This window comes from Trichoplusia ni, chromosome 4, assembly GCF_003590095.1.
Source record: "Trichoplusia ni isolate ovarian cell line Hi5 chromosome 4, tn1, whole genome shotgun sequence".
In the NCBI taxonomy this organism is placed as follows: Eukaryota; Metazoa; Arthropoda; class Insecta; order Lepidoptera; family Noctuidae; genus Trichoplusia; species Trichoplusia ni.
The window spans coordinates 7,438,688-7,454,984 of NC_039481.1; the positions used below are offsets into that span (position 1 = coordinate 7,438,688).

Genomic DNA, 16,297 nt, shown 5'->3' on the forward strand with positions numbered 1-16,297 from the left:
ACTTCCACGTTAGAAGAGTTTAACAACATTCATAACAACGGATGTATGCACGTGAACAAGAGAAAGAAATATACAGATTTCCACTGTACCAAAAGAGAAGCAAATAGTGTGCAAGTGAGATGAGTTGTATTACCAAACGGTTTTTAGATTGGTACGTTTGCTTGCTTTAGCAGCTCCATCTGTCCGTTGACCAATAAAAACCAAACGTAGCTGTATGTGCGATGGCGATGTGTGGATTTTTTCGTTGGTTGGTGATATTTTTTGATCATAAAACAATTGCAAATTGAAACACAAGTTGTTTGTGTAAAATATAGCTATCACAGCGTCCAGTGGATACGTTGTGGAGCTTTCAGAAAGTGCTAGAAAAATAAGGAATTGTGTGGTAAGTCTTGTAGTCTCTCTCAAGTATTTGTATGATTGTATTGAAAGTAGGTATGTAAGTAGCAGGCAGGGTGGTTGAGCTTCTGTAATGACCGGTTCGTTTATTATTTAGATATCTATTGTTAGACATTACGATGGAATACTGTTCAAGTTAGAAGAACCACGTTTTCTTACATCATAAAAGGTCAAGCTAAAAATACCAGGTGCTTGTTTTCTCACAGATATGGAGGAGAGTACGGAGCCCCACATGGAAACCGACGTGTCCTCGACGACAGAGGATGTCCCCGAGTCTCAGGAGGTGACTGGCTCCGACGGCAACGTCGAGATGATCATAGTAGTGGAGAAAACGGATGAGGAGTCTGATGGCAACGATGAGAGCGAGAAGCAGGCAGCCCCAGCTGAAGAGACTAGTGGCAATGTGTCAACACCAACAGAAGAAGCTCTACCAGTAGTGGAACAAGTAAACAAGTCTCCTGTAAAGTCTCCAACTAAAGATAAGGTTGTTACAACCCCAAGCGATGCTGTTCCTGATGTTGTGATGATTGTAGAATCAGAACCACAGAAAAACAATGCTGTTGAGCCTTTTGTTGAAATACAGCTGGTTGAAGTAGCAGATTCCTCTGTAAAGGATCCTACTACAACTGCTGGTGAAGACAAACCAGCACCGGTACAAAATTGCCTTGAAAAAGTTGAACTGAAGCCTGTCCAAAACTCACCAATAAAGGAATTGAAAGCACAGGGCTCAGCTAAATCATCACCAGTAAAGGAATTAGTGATTGAGAAGGTCCCAGTCAATGGAAAGTTTCAATGCATTGACAGTAACAAAATAGATGAAGGTAGCAATGAAAGTGTAGTAATTATCACCCCTATGGATGTTACTATAGATATAGATGCATCAAATGATTCTCAAAATGATTCACTGTTGGATGTGTCAGAGAAAGAACACAACAAAAGCATAAGTAGAGAATTGAAATCTCTTATAAATTCTGCCAAGGAATCTAAAATAATCAGTGAATGCACTCAACTAACAAGTAAGACTAGGAAATCTAGGGCAGCCCTGGATACATCAAGTTCCAGTCTAAATGCATCCTTAACAGAGCCCAATAAGATATTGGACGGCAGAAGAAATAGCAGTAACTCACAAAAGAGCAACTGCAGTGAGAAATCAGATAAGGTAACACTAAAAAGGTCTATGAGGTCACAAAACCCAGAATTTGTGAGCAAAGTAAAACAGTTCCTGAACTCTGTTACTGGGAAATGTAAAGATGAGGACTATCTCCTAGAAGATGAACCTGAAGAAAAGGTTGTGAAGGAAAAACATGAGCCTGTTGAGCCATGTAGAGGAACCCCACCAAAAATTAAAAAGACTGACTATGTAGTAAGTAAAATATTATTTAAGTAAACTCTTATTAAACATAAACACTATTAAACTAGCAATGAGCCAATGATCTAATGTTGTTGATAAAAGTATGTTTAAAAAGTTAAATTATCTTCTTAATACAAATGTTTTGTGATACAGTCAAAACAAATATTTTGAAATACAAAAGAATGAATGTAATAAAAAGAAACAAGTAGAATGACACTTGATTTCTTTTTTATTCAAATTATAGCTAACCTCTTTTCGTAAATCTTTTTGCTTTCCAATGTATGGGTAAGCTGACACAAATGTGTGAAACAAAATGGCTGCCTCAGATTTCATTTGTGACAATTAATAAATTAAAATTGTGTGTAAATCAATATTAAAATATTTCTCATAATGGTCAGTTAGTGGTCATTATTATTAATTCTTATGAGCTTAATTTATGTTCCTAGATAAAACTATGTTAAACTATTCTGGCTTGGATTTCATACTTAGACTTTTTATGCCCCTTTTTAAAGTCTATTTAGTAGGAAATAATGTTTGTTTATCTTTCATCAGTTTGGAGAGAAAGGCAACAAACTGCGGATGGATTCCTACTGCTGGAGATGTCATTGGCCGGCAGAGCAGGCCACCAATGAGAAGATGCACCCTCCAATGCAATGTACAGTCTGTCCAAGATCATTCCACTACAAATGCCTGACTACGACAGAGCGAAGCAAGATATGTCCAGAAAAGAGTTGGGTTTGTCCAGAATGTATGACAGTATTACAAGCAGAGAGTTCAGAGACCAGGTATATACAAACAAAATAATTATAAATAAGTTTATCTATGTTTTACACTTCTTAAATATTCATAGTTACTCACAAGCTAAATAACATACAATAGGCTTTACCTAATACAAAAGAAAGAACAATTTGATCTTTGACCATTTGCCGAATACATTTTGTTTGCAAACTCATGCAAGGACCATCAAGATAAACTTGATAATTTATTTAGTTCAGTAGCTCATGATCAGCTCAGTACATAGATATGATATAAGAAATTCTTAGCTTTGTAAAGAAAATAGGTGAACATGTATTTTGGTAGCCTTTTACTTATCCTTGAATCATGTATTATGATTTCCTTGTTTAAGCCATTGCGAAATGTTTGTTTGAATTTTTTATTACTTTTCAATAATTGATATTTTACTATGCGTATATATGCGCAAATACCCCTATTACCCCAAACCATTAGCTACTCTTACCAACTTTTACAAAAAAAAAACAGTTTCTCTTCTGGCTATGTATGTAAGTTTCTTTCTAATTATTTGCCCTTGATTTCAGATCACCAGCAATGAAAAAGATATCCCTTGGAATGCTTTGTGATCTATTGAAGCATGCATTGGAAAGAATGATGGATCTGAATGGGGTAATTTAATGCTTATTTTTGTTTTGGCTTATTGTTACGTCGTATCCATATAACGAGTGTTCTAATTCAATCGAGTGACACGAATTTGCGTGTACTATTGTTCCTTACTTAGATAACAGTATAACGTAAAAAGTAAGAGTATTTGTTAAGAATTTATTTCTTCTATAGACACAGTATAATATTTTTATGTGTGCTATGCTTATAAAAGTCTTCATTGTTAAATCAATAAAGTTGCATATCTCATGCCTAAATTGCAACAGATGGTTCACGAATAGTTGTTACAAGATATAATACGACAGCACCACGGCTCGGTACTTTCACCTGCTTACCGCATGAACCAAGTCATACGGATATTAAAATATGTGAAGCGCCGCGCGGACGGCGGACGGCGGGTGGGACTCGGTGAAATGACCTTGCCACTTATCTGCGTAGCACTAGCTGCGCGGACCCCGCCTCCGTCCCGCTCTAACCGTCCCAATCAATACAACAGCATTATCGCCGTCCCCCTCACTCGGCTAATAATAAACGTGTGCGTGCTCTGTACATGTATCCTTATGTGTGCGACATTTTCTTGATTCGTCATTTTGACATGGTTTTCTATTAGCAGAAATTGTTTATTGGCGCGATTTCACTAAATGCTGATATGCAGAAATTTCGTGCAAGATATTGCATTTACATGTTATGACTCAATCTAACAATTTAAAGGCATGTTTTGTTGATAAATTTGGGGTTCCGTTATAATAATTGAGACATGCTAGGGTTTGTAAAGCGTGACGTCTTTTATACACAACGAGATAATGCTTTGTACTAAACGAACGTAGGTGCAAAACAAAACATGAGACGAATAGTTGATGTATTACTACAAATATTGTAATGCGATATCTTTAATAACAGCGAAACGTTAAATAATTACCTGGAATGAAACACGTTTCAATGATTGCTACGGAAATATAGTGTCTATTGCATAGAGTTTTTACTCGAACGTTTTAATTCGTACTTACCAAAATGTTTGAACTAGAGGGCAATTTGATTAAAAAATGTAATAAGTTTCTCACCGGAGTAACAAAAATTCCAAACGTATTGGTGAGATTTTTTTTATTTTGTGTCGATTTAACATTAATTGCGAATAAAAACCAAGCTACTGCTTGGCAGTCTTATCCGCCTCTAATCTTGTAAGAAATGCGGGACTACGTCGCAATTAATCGTAAAAGATAGGTTAAAATAAAAGAGGCATTCCAGGGCTCCAATAAAAACAATAGATATTTTCATCTTTTAAATTTCGGCAAATAATAATGATAATTAATTTAATTTATCTTTTTCAATTTTTCAGGTGGAGCCATTCTTGCATCCTGTAGACAGATCAGCGTTCCCCGACTACGATAAATACGTGGTGCACCCCATGGACCTGTCCCTCATGCAAGACAACATCCGGGACGGTCTCTACGGAAGCACGGAGGCATTCCTCGCTGACGTGCAGTGGATACTACACAACAGTATCATATTCAACACATGTCAGCATTGTATAAATATCTTTTATATCGTTTTTTTTTAGTTTGTAGAGTGTAGTTTTGCTTGCTGTGCTTGAAGTTGTTGTCAATGAAAGGTAAAGTTTGTTAAAAAATGTTGGTTCATTTAGTCATATTTTATACCAGTTACAGAAATTAAGAAAGTGTATTAATTACACTACAATCTACTAAAAACTATTTAAAAGCAGAAGTAAATTATTTTAGTAATAGAATTCGTTTGAATATTACCCTGACAAATAAATTGTGATGTTAGAATTCCACTATTATCCTATGAAGGACTCAAAACGTTTATAGATTTCTTCTTAGGGCATTCACATAGAAAATATAGCTAAGCGAATTCATTAAACTATAAAACCATATTGGAATATCGTAATGAATGTTAGTATTGGTGGTGTCAGTACAATCGAAGCTGACGGCGGGCGCGCGCGCGCTGGTGCGCTCGTGCCGCGCGGAGATGGGCGAGATCGAGGCGTGTCCCGAGTGCTACGCGGCGGCGCACGCGCGCAGGCCCACCTGGTTCACCGACGTCTGCTCCACGCCGCACGTGCTGCTCTGGGCCAAGCTCAAAGGTAACTAACTACCACTCCAACAAGTCCAACTGTCGGGACGATCCAATGCTATAGACTAATTTTAAAAGTAGATCTTTACCTAAAAGATGCCAATGGTATGCCACTGTTCGCCGTCATATCACGGCTTCTAATCGTAATCTAAAAATTGCTTGTTTTTAATCTGGGTGTTCTAGAACATGATTTGAATATTAGAAATCCCTACAATTGAAAAAATAATTTAAGTGAAACTGCTGTTCTTTAATGGCACATGTTACATTTATACTGTAAGGCAACTAGTACTAAAAGAAACTGCTAATTCACGACCACTTTTCTACTATAAACACTCCCAGTTGTTGATATAAATCTACCGTGAAATAAATCTCTTAAAATCAATATCTCTCTTAATCCTCAGGGTTTCCCTACTGGCCCGCCAAAGGCATGTCGGTAAACAGCACTGGTCTGGTGGACGTGCGTTTCTTCGGCGCTCACGACCGCGCCTGGGTGCCCGCCAAGGACTGCTTCCTCTACTCAGAGAAGGACCCCAACGCCTTCCGGACCAAGCGACAGGACATTATCGAGAGTATGAAGGTATAAACATAATTATAAATAGTAAGAAATTAAGCTGTATTGTTAAATTGCATTAATGTCGATAAATGCTGTGCAATATTTAGTGCATAGTGAAATGCTGCAAGTATTTGAAATAGACAACCATTTACACTGTGGGATAACATAGCGTTAGCTTAGTTAATCAGAACAAACCCCTTACAATTTATTATTTTCTTCTTTGTTTTAATATGGAACATTCTATTTCATCCAAGTAATTTAACTCTTGTATTGTTAAGACGATGGGGCACTCCGTTTCTATGTTTAGTGTAGTATTGTTACATAATATATGTTTTATATATTTCAGGAAGCTGAGCAACATATTTGCAACATATCAAAGAAGTTTGGGAAGTTCGTGTACCCTCCGTTCAAGACGCCATTTGATCCGAGAGAACTTACTGCGCAACTTAAACTTATGGTAAGTCTATAAGTTCAACAAATAAAAAAGGTTTTCTTTAACATCTTTATAACTGTATCGCCGTTGCTTAACCTTCGACCTCTATTTTCATTATTTGGTTGTAGCAGCAACAGAAATACATTATCTATTCAGCTATCACGGTACTACTGTTACTCTTTCAATATAGAACCCTCTCCCCATACATATTTTTTTTATGTTAATAGCTGATTACTTGATTTATCTCAGATACCGTCATTCGAAGGCGATGTGAGGTCGCTCGTAAAGGACAAGACTTCGCCGGCCGCCGTCAAGGAGAAAAGCAGGTCTAACTCCAAAAGTTCCAAGTGTTCTTTTAATGACGGGTAAGTTTTATTAAGAACATGTACTTATATTGTTAGTTGGCAGTTTGTTGCACCCATGCAAAGTTATTTATTCCGATAAGGGCTCATATTCCAATAATTATATCAACAGTTTTGAAAGCATTTTTGGTTGGCCAGTGGTGTATATTCCATCAGATTATTGTTCTTCATTGCATGACTTATGTTCTCGCGTACGCCTTTAAAAAGGACCCGATCGCATGAAGTTGACCCCTGAATAAAAGTAAATAATAATAATTTACACAGTCCTAAAAACGTGTGGATACTAACTCTTGAATGACGTCCAGTACTGATTTAGTTCAAGTGCTTAGCTAATCCTATTTTTTTCTTTATTGCAGCGATATTAGCGAGAATGAAGATACTCTCATAACAGCGGCACGTAAAATGGCGGACGGTGCCGAAATAGCTAAACTTGACGAGGAAGATTCTAATAATGACAAGTAAGTTCTAAGCTTAAAACTTTTTTGGTCATGATTTGACGATTGTTGCTACTTAATAGAACTATAATGACCAAAAATAAAAGTGCCAGTTTCTGAAATTATGACTTTCACATGTAATTATCTAAAAATAGTAGTATAATAAATATCTGTAACATATAACAAAGCTTATCGAGTCAATAGGTAATGAAATATGAATTATTTATTTTCAGAGATGTCATGGACCTTGATATTATACCACAAAATAAACTTAAGGATGAATCTGCAGCGAGCGCGAGAAAGCGTCGTCGCTCTGAGCTCGAAGAGGCCATCATAACAGTAATAGAGACCAGTGGCAGCTGCGGCATTATAGCTGCCGAGAAACGACCGCGACTCGACGATAGTGCAGACTCCAAGCCTGATGAGGCTAGCAAAGAGGTTGAGGAAATACTTCAGGTTATCGAAATACCTAAATCGGATAGTGATGAGGCACCCGGCAGTACTGAGGACTCCGCTCCCACCACAGACAGCGAACCTTCCAGTAGCACAGAGAAAGAAAAGATCCAAAGAGTCACCCCCATCAGAATAGCGCTCGTAGCGAAAGACAAACGACACACGAGAAGGTCTAGCTCTTGCAAAGAACCTACGGCTAAAATAATCACCCCATCGAAAGACGAAAAACTCACTCCACTGAGGCCGAAATCTTCAAGGACAGAGAAAAATGAAAAGTTGTCGTCTAGTAAAATAGAAAAAACTGAAAAACCTCACAAAACAGACAAAGCAGAAAAATCGCTTACAAAAAGCGAAAAAGTTGAAAAGCAAACTTCAAAACCTGACAAAAATGAAAAAATATCCAACTTAAAAGTCGAAAAAGTTGAAAAAACACCGACTGAGAGAATTCCCAGAGAAGATAGGTCGAGATCTGAGAAACGAAGAAACTCTAGAAGTAATAGGTCATTGAATAGCAGCGCCACGAGATCCTCAGATAAACAATCTGAAAAGAAATCAGACAGGAGTACTGAATCAAATAAAGTTAAGGATAGCACAACAAGCAAAGATAAAGGTGAACCTGACAAGACTAGACTGGATAAACAATTGTCGCCGAAACCTCTTGCAGAATCACAAAGCCCCAGATCTGTTAAAGACCGTTTGCAATTCGATGACGACACTACATTAGCAGTGATCGCCCGCGAGGCCGGCAAGTCAGTCACGACAGAAAACCACACAGGTCTTCCCACTATTACTAGTGTTCGTAGCTTATCCACTACCGCAAACAATGCCAACACAACTATCACTAAAACGAATACTGCCGCAAAGCCAGTGGATATCATGCTAGAACCGAACTCAGAATCAAGTATCTTCATACCTGCAAGTACCGACAATGTCTCCAACATGCAGGATGCGGTGTCGCAACTGCAGAGGCTAAGAAACGACGCCGAACCGGCCAAGAACCAGTCAGTAGGTCGGGTCGGTGTACGGGCTTTCGCAAGAATGACGTCACCAGACAAACAGAAGAAAGACGACATTCAGGTGGAGATAAAATCTGAACCTATCGAACTGGATGATGCGGACAGACATATGGAGAAGATGGATCTCATGAACGCGTTTAAGTTAAGGCCGGTGAACCCGCCGAATCCACCGTCGAACTTACGCGAGGTACGAATAAACTTCAACAAGGTCGTGTTGACGTCGATAAATCCGACTCGGAAGGCGCCGACCAAGCCGCCGGAGGTTCGTCCGCGGGCTAAGAAGACGTTCCCTCAGCCTAAGAAGCCGGACGACGGTCGCTCGGAGCTCAACAGCAAGAACTCGATGGTGTACATCCCTATCCAGCCCCCCGCCACGCAGGCGCCCGTGCGGCTGCCGCGACCCTCGCACACCGCGCAGATCACGCTCAGGCCGCCCGCGCCCGTGTCTTCCGCTGGTAAGTCAGCTGCTTTCTATATATTCAGGTGTAACCGTTATGTATTTAATTGAAAAAAGGTAATTAGTGAAGCAAAATTTTCCTATAAATGACTGGCAAGATTTTTTAAAATAAAAACTATACTTTAACATGCTCGGTATAGAATATGCGGCAGTAGCCCTCTGCGAATTTCGACCAATATACTTCAGCATTTAGATTCGTATATAATCATTTCTCAATTTAAATTTCACATAGAAAATAATACCCTTAACAATAACATACTATGTCCCCAGCCAACAACCTAGTAAACACCGTAACGACACCGCTGATGCAAGCCAAGATCTCATCTCCGCCAACAACCTCGAGTGCGATCCCTGCCAGTACCGCGAGCGTGGGGTCCGTGGCCAGCGTGCCCACAGTCCACACCGTGCCGCTCATGACCTCCGTCAACGGACAGTGGATGTTCAGCTTCCAGCCCGTCATGTCTGTTGGAGCTATCGAGGTTGGTGTGACTAAGCTACTTTATTATCTGTTTTATTAGCGGTGATTTTATGGGTTTGGTCCTTTCAATTAACAAATTGCATTTTATTATCAAATAATATCATTGTTTCTCTTGTTTGTATCTCTGAATTCCACAATAGGTGGACCGATTCCGTTTGGGATAATTTTGATCTTTAAATATATGAAGTAGAAAAATATTTATTAATTAGTCTGAAAGAAATTAAAAATACAAAATTCCTAGCTTTGAAAAATAGATTTAATTTTTGGCTTTTTATAAATAAAAAATTCCTACTTTATTTAATGTTTGTGAAATATGCGTTCAGAAATTTCTATTTAATAATTATTGTAGTTCAAATAAGGTCTCTTGTTTGTTTTGTTGGATTACTAAACAGTTGTGTTTCAGAATAAAACAATGAAATTGTCAGTTTGCTGTCAAGGCTATTTAAATCCATCATAAGTTTTACGCGATAAATTTTTGTCGTTATTGTAATAAAATGCCCAAGAGAAAACGATCCGACATAGGTCGACGAAGTAAAGCAAATGCGCGACGAGCTATCTCACGCAGAATAAGTAAAATAAATGTAATAAATAATAAGTTTTAACTACGTTACACTTGCGTTAGTATAATAGGAGATATAAAGTCTACATCATATAAACTCCATTTGTTGGGTAATTCATTTTAATTAATAGATCTCCATTTGATTTTGGGAATCGCTGTTGTTGTTTTATATTTGAGGCGCGTTTAATTTTAAAACCAAATTTTAACCATATAAATTTTAAAACAGCGTGTTATCAAAATTGTTTACGTTTCTAACCAAATGGTCCAAATGCATGATGTATATTTTAGCTGTAGCGCGTAACGAGCGCACATCTTTGTTCTATTTAACGTTAACGTTACGTAGATTAACGTTATATGTGCAAGTAATACAGATATTACTTGCACATATAACGTTAATCTACCTTATAAATATGCATTTTGTTGTACAGAACGCGCCGTCGCCGCCGATCCTGAATGGTATCTCGGAGCGCGGCGCGTCGCTGCTGGCGCTGAGCCCGGCGGGCGTGGCCCCCGCGCCCCCCGCGCCCCCCGCGCCCCCCGGCCCCGCTGCCCTGGCCGCGCCCCCCGCGCCCGCCCCCGCGCCGGCCCTGCCTACACCTGCGCCTGCCCGCCTTCCACCTGAGAACAACACACCTGGAGAGGTACATAAACGCTTTCATAAAATCTATGATGTTCGCTCACACACAGACCAAGTTTAGTATAAGCGTACAAGCATAACTTTTGTTATGGCCATGTGTTATCATTTGTATAAAATTGTCCAGCCGCCGCGGCTGCAGCAGCGCCCGGGAGCGGTGTTGCTGAACCCGCTGGACGTGAGCACGCCCATCGGCAGCATGCCGCCGCCCTCCTCCGCCGGGCCCATCACCGCCAAACTCAACCAGAACGCCGTCAAAGTACGTATTTATGCCAACTTAATCATTTTTATCAGTTTCAGATGTAACAACATAGACAAACAGTATTCGTAATAAATTTTGTAAAAGAAGATCCATCTATTTGTGTCATACTGCGGTTCGAGAATAATTATGAATATTGAAATTACACAATAAATAAACATAATCAAACATTAATTCCAGCTAACAGACTTCTTCCGCACACTACTTGAGGACTCGCTAGAGAAGCTGGACGAGCCGGCGGCGCAGCTCACGACGCTGAAGCTGCAGCTCGAGCAGGCGCGCTGGCAACACCAGCAGGAACTCGAAGAGGTCAAACATAACCACGGTATGACACTACTTAGTATGTCAAACGCAGATCACTTGTGCTACACTAAGATACTCTAATATTATATTCTCGTAAACTAAGGTAAGATTTCGTAATCGTGGGAAGGCCTGTTTGGCCTAATATGCGCATGTCACACTGACGGATGGTAAAAAAGCTAATTGGCCCAACTATCGTTTAATTTCGTGAACTTTGATTTACACCATGGAATCCAAAGATCCGCTTCGCTCGCAGATAGCAGTTTGGGCTACGCCTTAAAAAGAGATTACATTAAAATTAAATAGCTAATACATACACTGATAGCAGAAATTATTTGGGAGAAAATATCCATGAACGTTACTACGTAATGCAATTCGTGTACATTTTGTAATATTCGTGTACAATTGGTTCATCTTTAATTTCCGTATTACAGAATTAACGCTAGCAGAAATGCGTGCGTCCTTTGAAAAGGAGCGATTACGACTAGTCAGTGAAGCGAGGCGGACGACGCAGGCGGAACTCGAGGCCGCCGTCAGAGCAGCGAAGACTAAACAATGGTGAATAATTAATAATGTTATAAATAATTAAATTTACTTGAATATCTTGTTATTCTGGTACGCTACTTACTACTCTTTTAGTCCTTGGGCAAACCAGTAAACCTATTTGTTTTTAATTTGATAAGTGTTGCGAGCGAATTCATCCGCGTGGATATAAAAAATCGGTTTAATAGTTTTAGAGGGCACGCATTTTCTCTCTCAAGTGAATTATAACCTATACTAGCACCAAACCCTATCAGTGCTACATCAAATTATTTTACTGAAAGTATTATTAAAAATATTAAGAGCCGTATGTGTTGTGTAGGTGTGCCAACTGCAGTCAGGAGGCGCAGTTCTACTGCTGCTGGAACACGTCGTACTGCGACTTCCCCTGCCAGCGCGCGCACTGGAAACAACACTTTGCTGTGTGCCAGCAGCGGTCACAGGTAATTACTTAACGATCTTTATCATCAAAAGAGAAACTGTAGAAGAAATTTTCGTTCGGTATTTATTATGATTTATTTATTTTAACAACTTTCCTAATTCCCATTTATTAAACTACAGGACAGCAACAACGGTGAACCCCCAAGTTCGCCAGAAAACAGGCTACAACCACAACCAGATAATTTGCCAGTGAGTCTCTTAATACATTCATATCACATTTGCATGTTTACCTCGATGTTGTGTTACAGTATACAAAGCCTGCTAATAACTTACTGTTACGTGTAGATAGATAGCAGCGTTGTGAGAAATGTCGACGTTCAAAGATTAGTTTTAATTATTTTGTATCATAAATTTTGCAATAAGTTGTGCATGATTGTTGTCATGTAACAAAACCATTGGAATTTATAAACATACAGCTTAATTAAAACTTCATACTTGAATCATGTTTATACATCAGTCACATTTCATAAATGCCTTTATAGTAGCACCAGCATCATGATCAATGTGTTGTCCGTGTAAACGAATGGTGCACATATTTATTACACAGTTGGGGTGTATTGGTGTTACAGAAAAACTCATGCGCGCCGACCCTCACGGTCGGCGGCAAGTTGGCACCCTTGCGTGTCTCTACCCAAGACCGACTTAGCAACAACCCAAAGGCCTCCATTATTGGTGAGTAACATTATAATTTTAATCATCTACCTTTCGAATCCGTGGCAGACTTTTTTTCGGATTTATTATGTTGCCAATTTATTTGGCGTCATTGGAATACTAGACGTTCTTTGTATTCTGTATGAAGTTAGAATTTTTTATATTTTCTAATTTTTAATTAATATTTGTGTTGTTTAAATTTATTAGAATAATGTTACAAAACATAAATGTTCAATTTGGTCATTAAATGTATATTAATATTTTATACATATTCCAGTAAGCATGGTAGAAGACACAAGCGGCAACCAAACAATGAAATGCCTCGGCACCTACAAACCCCCACCGCCCGCCCCCATCATCATCAACAAACAAGTATGTATCTTCCTATAACATGAGGTTATAATACAAGAAACACTAAATTATATTTGCGACACAAAAGTTTAACTCATGCTGCCTTTAAAATCACAACATTACTGAAGGGCAAAAAATAATCATTGCATTGTCTAGTCTCCATAGATATTGAAAAAAAAACTTCATGGATTAATTCGATGTTATACACAGACCTTGTATTTAAGAACGACACCATGTCATGTCTTTTGCATTTGACTATCAAAAGCGCTTTTTTCGCGCTTGTGTCTTTCTTGAATGCGATTCAGATTATTTCAACACAACAAATACAACAATATTTGGCTAAAATATTTGCTAAATACATTTCATTTAAATTGTCAAGCACTCTGGCGGCCGCTGTAGCGATAAGAGACCTAAGGTACGGCTTAATAATTCTGTAGCTTGCTTCGCTTTAGTATCATTGTTCAGTACAAAATGTAGAACATATCGCATTTGCATGAGGTCAGAATGTTAGTTCTGTGTGAAAGATGATTTATTAATTACAGCAAAGTAGATATCATCTTAAGTATATTGTCTGTCTATTTTGTAATGACGTCATTTTATGCTCCTATATTATGCGTGCTCACGACGCGTTTATTCGTAGCAAATTTTAAAATATTGTGTTGTTATCTGTAGTCATCGATAGTGGTACAAACCAGAGCCAAAATTATTTTAAGTCGGTGTAGCAATAAAATCATACGATCTGATAACCCTATGGTTTCAGGATGTTTCCTTAGCATGACATATCATTTTCTACAGTTTAATATTAAAAAAAATATTCAGAAACATTCCCTTATTTCAACAGATAATGAACAACGAAGAAAACGCCAATAAGAAAGTAGTGTCCTCAACGGGCGGCTACCTGATCGTGGGCACGGGCGGCGGCGCGGCGTCCCGGCGCGCGCAGTCCGTGCAGTACTACACGTGAGACCCCACGCCCCTGCTGCGCGGCCTGCTGCGGCGGGGGGCGGCCTCGGGACTCGCCGGCGGCAGCTAGGCATGCCGGGGAACTGGGCCAGGACACACCAAACCACACTCATTGATACAGTTTTGTTGATCCACAATACACACTCGACAATATGATCGCGTGCAAAGTGATTATATTGTCGAGATCTCATACTTTGTTCAATAGTGGACTTGAATACGCTCGAGAGAAGACACTCTTTCTTAATGGTTAGTAAATTTCTAGTGGAATAGCTTAGTTAGTCCATTCTCTGTGTCTATGATATCCAGCTCGAATCAGTAATTTTTGTACAAAGACAATTTTACAAACATTTTACATTAGTGCAGTCGTGGCTTATGACAAAGCAATAAGAAGAGTAATTGAGAGTTGTTTTTTGTGACATTTATAGTGCAAGTAAGACAAGAGTGAGAAACAAGTTGTTTTTTTATTCTGCTCTGTTTGTGTCAACGTTAATGATAAAGTATCGTAAATTTACACAGCTGAAATTAATAACAGTAACAAAGAATACAGTAAGTAATTGCTTTAAATATATTTTTGCATGATAGAAAACATTGTCTGTCTATCATAGTCAATAAATAGTTTAAAACATTACTAATCCAGCTCTGTGTCCACTATGATCTTTTAAAATGGGACTATTTTATAAATTTGTGACAGCATGTTGCTTTTCTATCGGCAAACGTCCCGTTTTAAAAGCTCATTGTACAACTATGAATAGTGAAACTAAGTTGTATCAACTAATATATAATACTATTGGTGCATTACACCAATAGTATTAACTATACTACATATAAAAAACATATTGAGCCATTTCATGTGATTTATAGATGTCGATAAGGCTACTGTTAAGTAGATGTGCGTATCATATTACAGTAAGTATTTACTGGTTTTGTATTACATGTTATATATTTGGCAACAGAATGTACAAACTTTAGAAAATTGATTCAATGTTACTATAGCGCGTGCGCATACAATTATAAGGTAATTAATTCATAGGGAATATAAAACTCCAGATTGGTTTTCCTCTAGTTCTAAAATCAAAATTCGTCACAGGTTTTAAAGATCTGCATGAAAATAGTCGCCTCCGGAAAAGGTTATCGGTCATCGCATACGTATTGGTTAATAAGTAGCAATAATGAATGGAAAGTAATAAAAGTATAATTCCATTTTTTACATGAAGAAAGCAGAATATGTCCCGACTCGAAGTAAGATGAAATACCTACATCTTAATCCCTACAATCTGCTAAACCTAAATAGACGTTAAGCTAACTCACAATTATTTAAATAAAACATCCTTTTGATGTTTAATTAAAAATATGATGTGATAACGTATGCGCAGGCTTCTCTTTCATTAGTAATTGGCTAGAATTCTATCGATAAATTTAGCATACAACTGTTACTATAACTGTTAATATATGAAACAATGGTGTCCGTTGCTTCTTATTGTTTCGTGAGCTAGTCTCTGTTGATAAACAAAAACTGGAAACGTTTTTGAAAGTCATTCTAATACAAAGTACTATGACGCTAAAGTCCTTTATTTATCGATTGATAAAAAAATGGAATATTTTCATTAAACAGTTATAATTTATTTAAAATATGTTTCCATATATGTAACAAGTCTATCCGACTTTTAGGTAGATTATTTTCAAGTATTTAAGCTATGTTTCGCTCATGTATTTGCTTTAGTTTTGTACATAGTGTATATTAATAAATATTATGTTCTAATGAAACATTGTGATGTTAGTGTGGCAAATCAAGAAGTTGTTCAATGATGCTGCGATTGTCAAAGAGTGCTTAGTTTGTTATGGAAGCTGTATCTGATGTCTCCTTCTATAATAATTCAAACTGTAAGGGAAATAGGTCTTAATTAAAGTTCTTCCTATGGTCTAAGCCTAATTTATAAAAATACTCCGAAAATAGCTAGCTCTAATAGTTGAATATCCTATCATTCATTTTCGTTAAAATATAAAATGATTGATTATTTATTTGATAACGGTTATTCCACAAATTTTAAACGGGACCGGACTTCTTACTCATGAGCAGACGTGGCGTCGGCGGGGTATTTAACTATTAAGTGACCCGAGCGGCGTTGCTAGTCTCAGAAACTTTTTAACCATCACATTGTCATCCTGCATACTGTTTACAA

At 38.1% G+C, this 16,297-nt stretch overlaps 1 protein-coding gene across 1 annotated transcript; it reads left to right on the top strand.

Annotated features, from left to right (window-relative positions):
• Positions 1-79: 79 nt before the first annotated feature.
• On the top strand, positions 80-11,733 carry LOC113493035. The gene is made up of 16 exons (XM_026870816.1): positions 80-382; positions 603-1,759; positions 2,300-2,532; positions 3,064-3,148; positions 4,479-4,668; positions 5,073-5,243; positions 5,635-5,810; positions 6,133-6,243; positions 6,469-6,584; positions 6,938-7,039; positions 7,249-8,939; positions 9,212-9,420; positions 10,407-10,619; positions 10,740-10,871; positions 11,052-11,196; positions 11,606-11,733. The coding sequence occupies exons 2-16, from the start codon at positions 605-607 to the stop codon at positions 11,731-11,733; spliced, it is 4,857 nt and encodes a 1,618-aa protein (XP_026726617.1). The 5' UTR covers positions 80-382; positions 603-604.
• Positions 11,734-16,297: the final 4,564 nt, after the last annotated feature.

What these genes read in the sequence shown, in the direction of transcription:
- LOC113493035 (XM_026870816.1), top strand. Translation starts at nt 605, where the DNA reads ATGGAGGAGAGTACGGAGCCCCACATGGAAACCGACGTGTCCTCGACG. An exon ending in GCAGAGAGTTCAGAGACCAG is followed by an intron (nt 2,533 to 3,063) that starts GTATATACAAAC and finishes CCTTGATTTCAG; the next exon opens with ATCACCAGCAATGAAAAAGA. An exon ending in ATTCAACACATGTCAGCATT is followed by an intron (nt 4,669 to 5,072) that starts GTATAAATATCT and finishes TGGTGGTGTCAG; the next exon opens with TACAATCGAAGCTGACGGCG.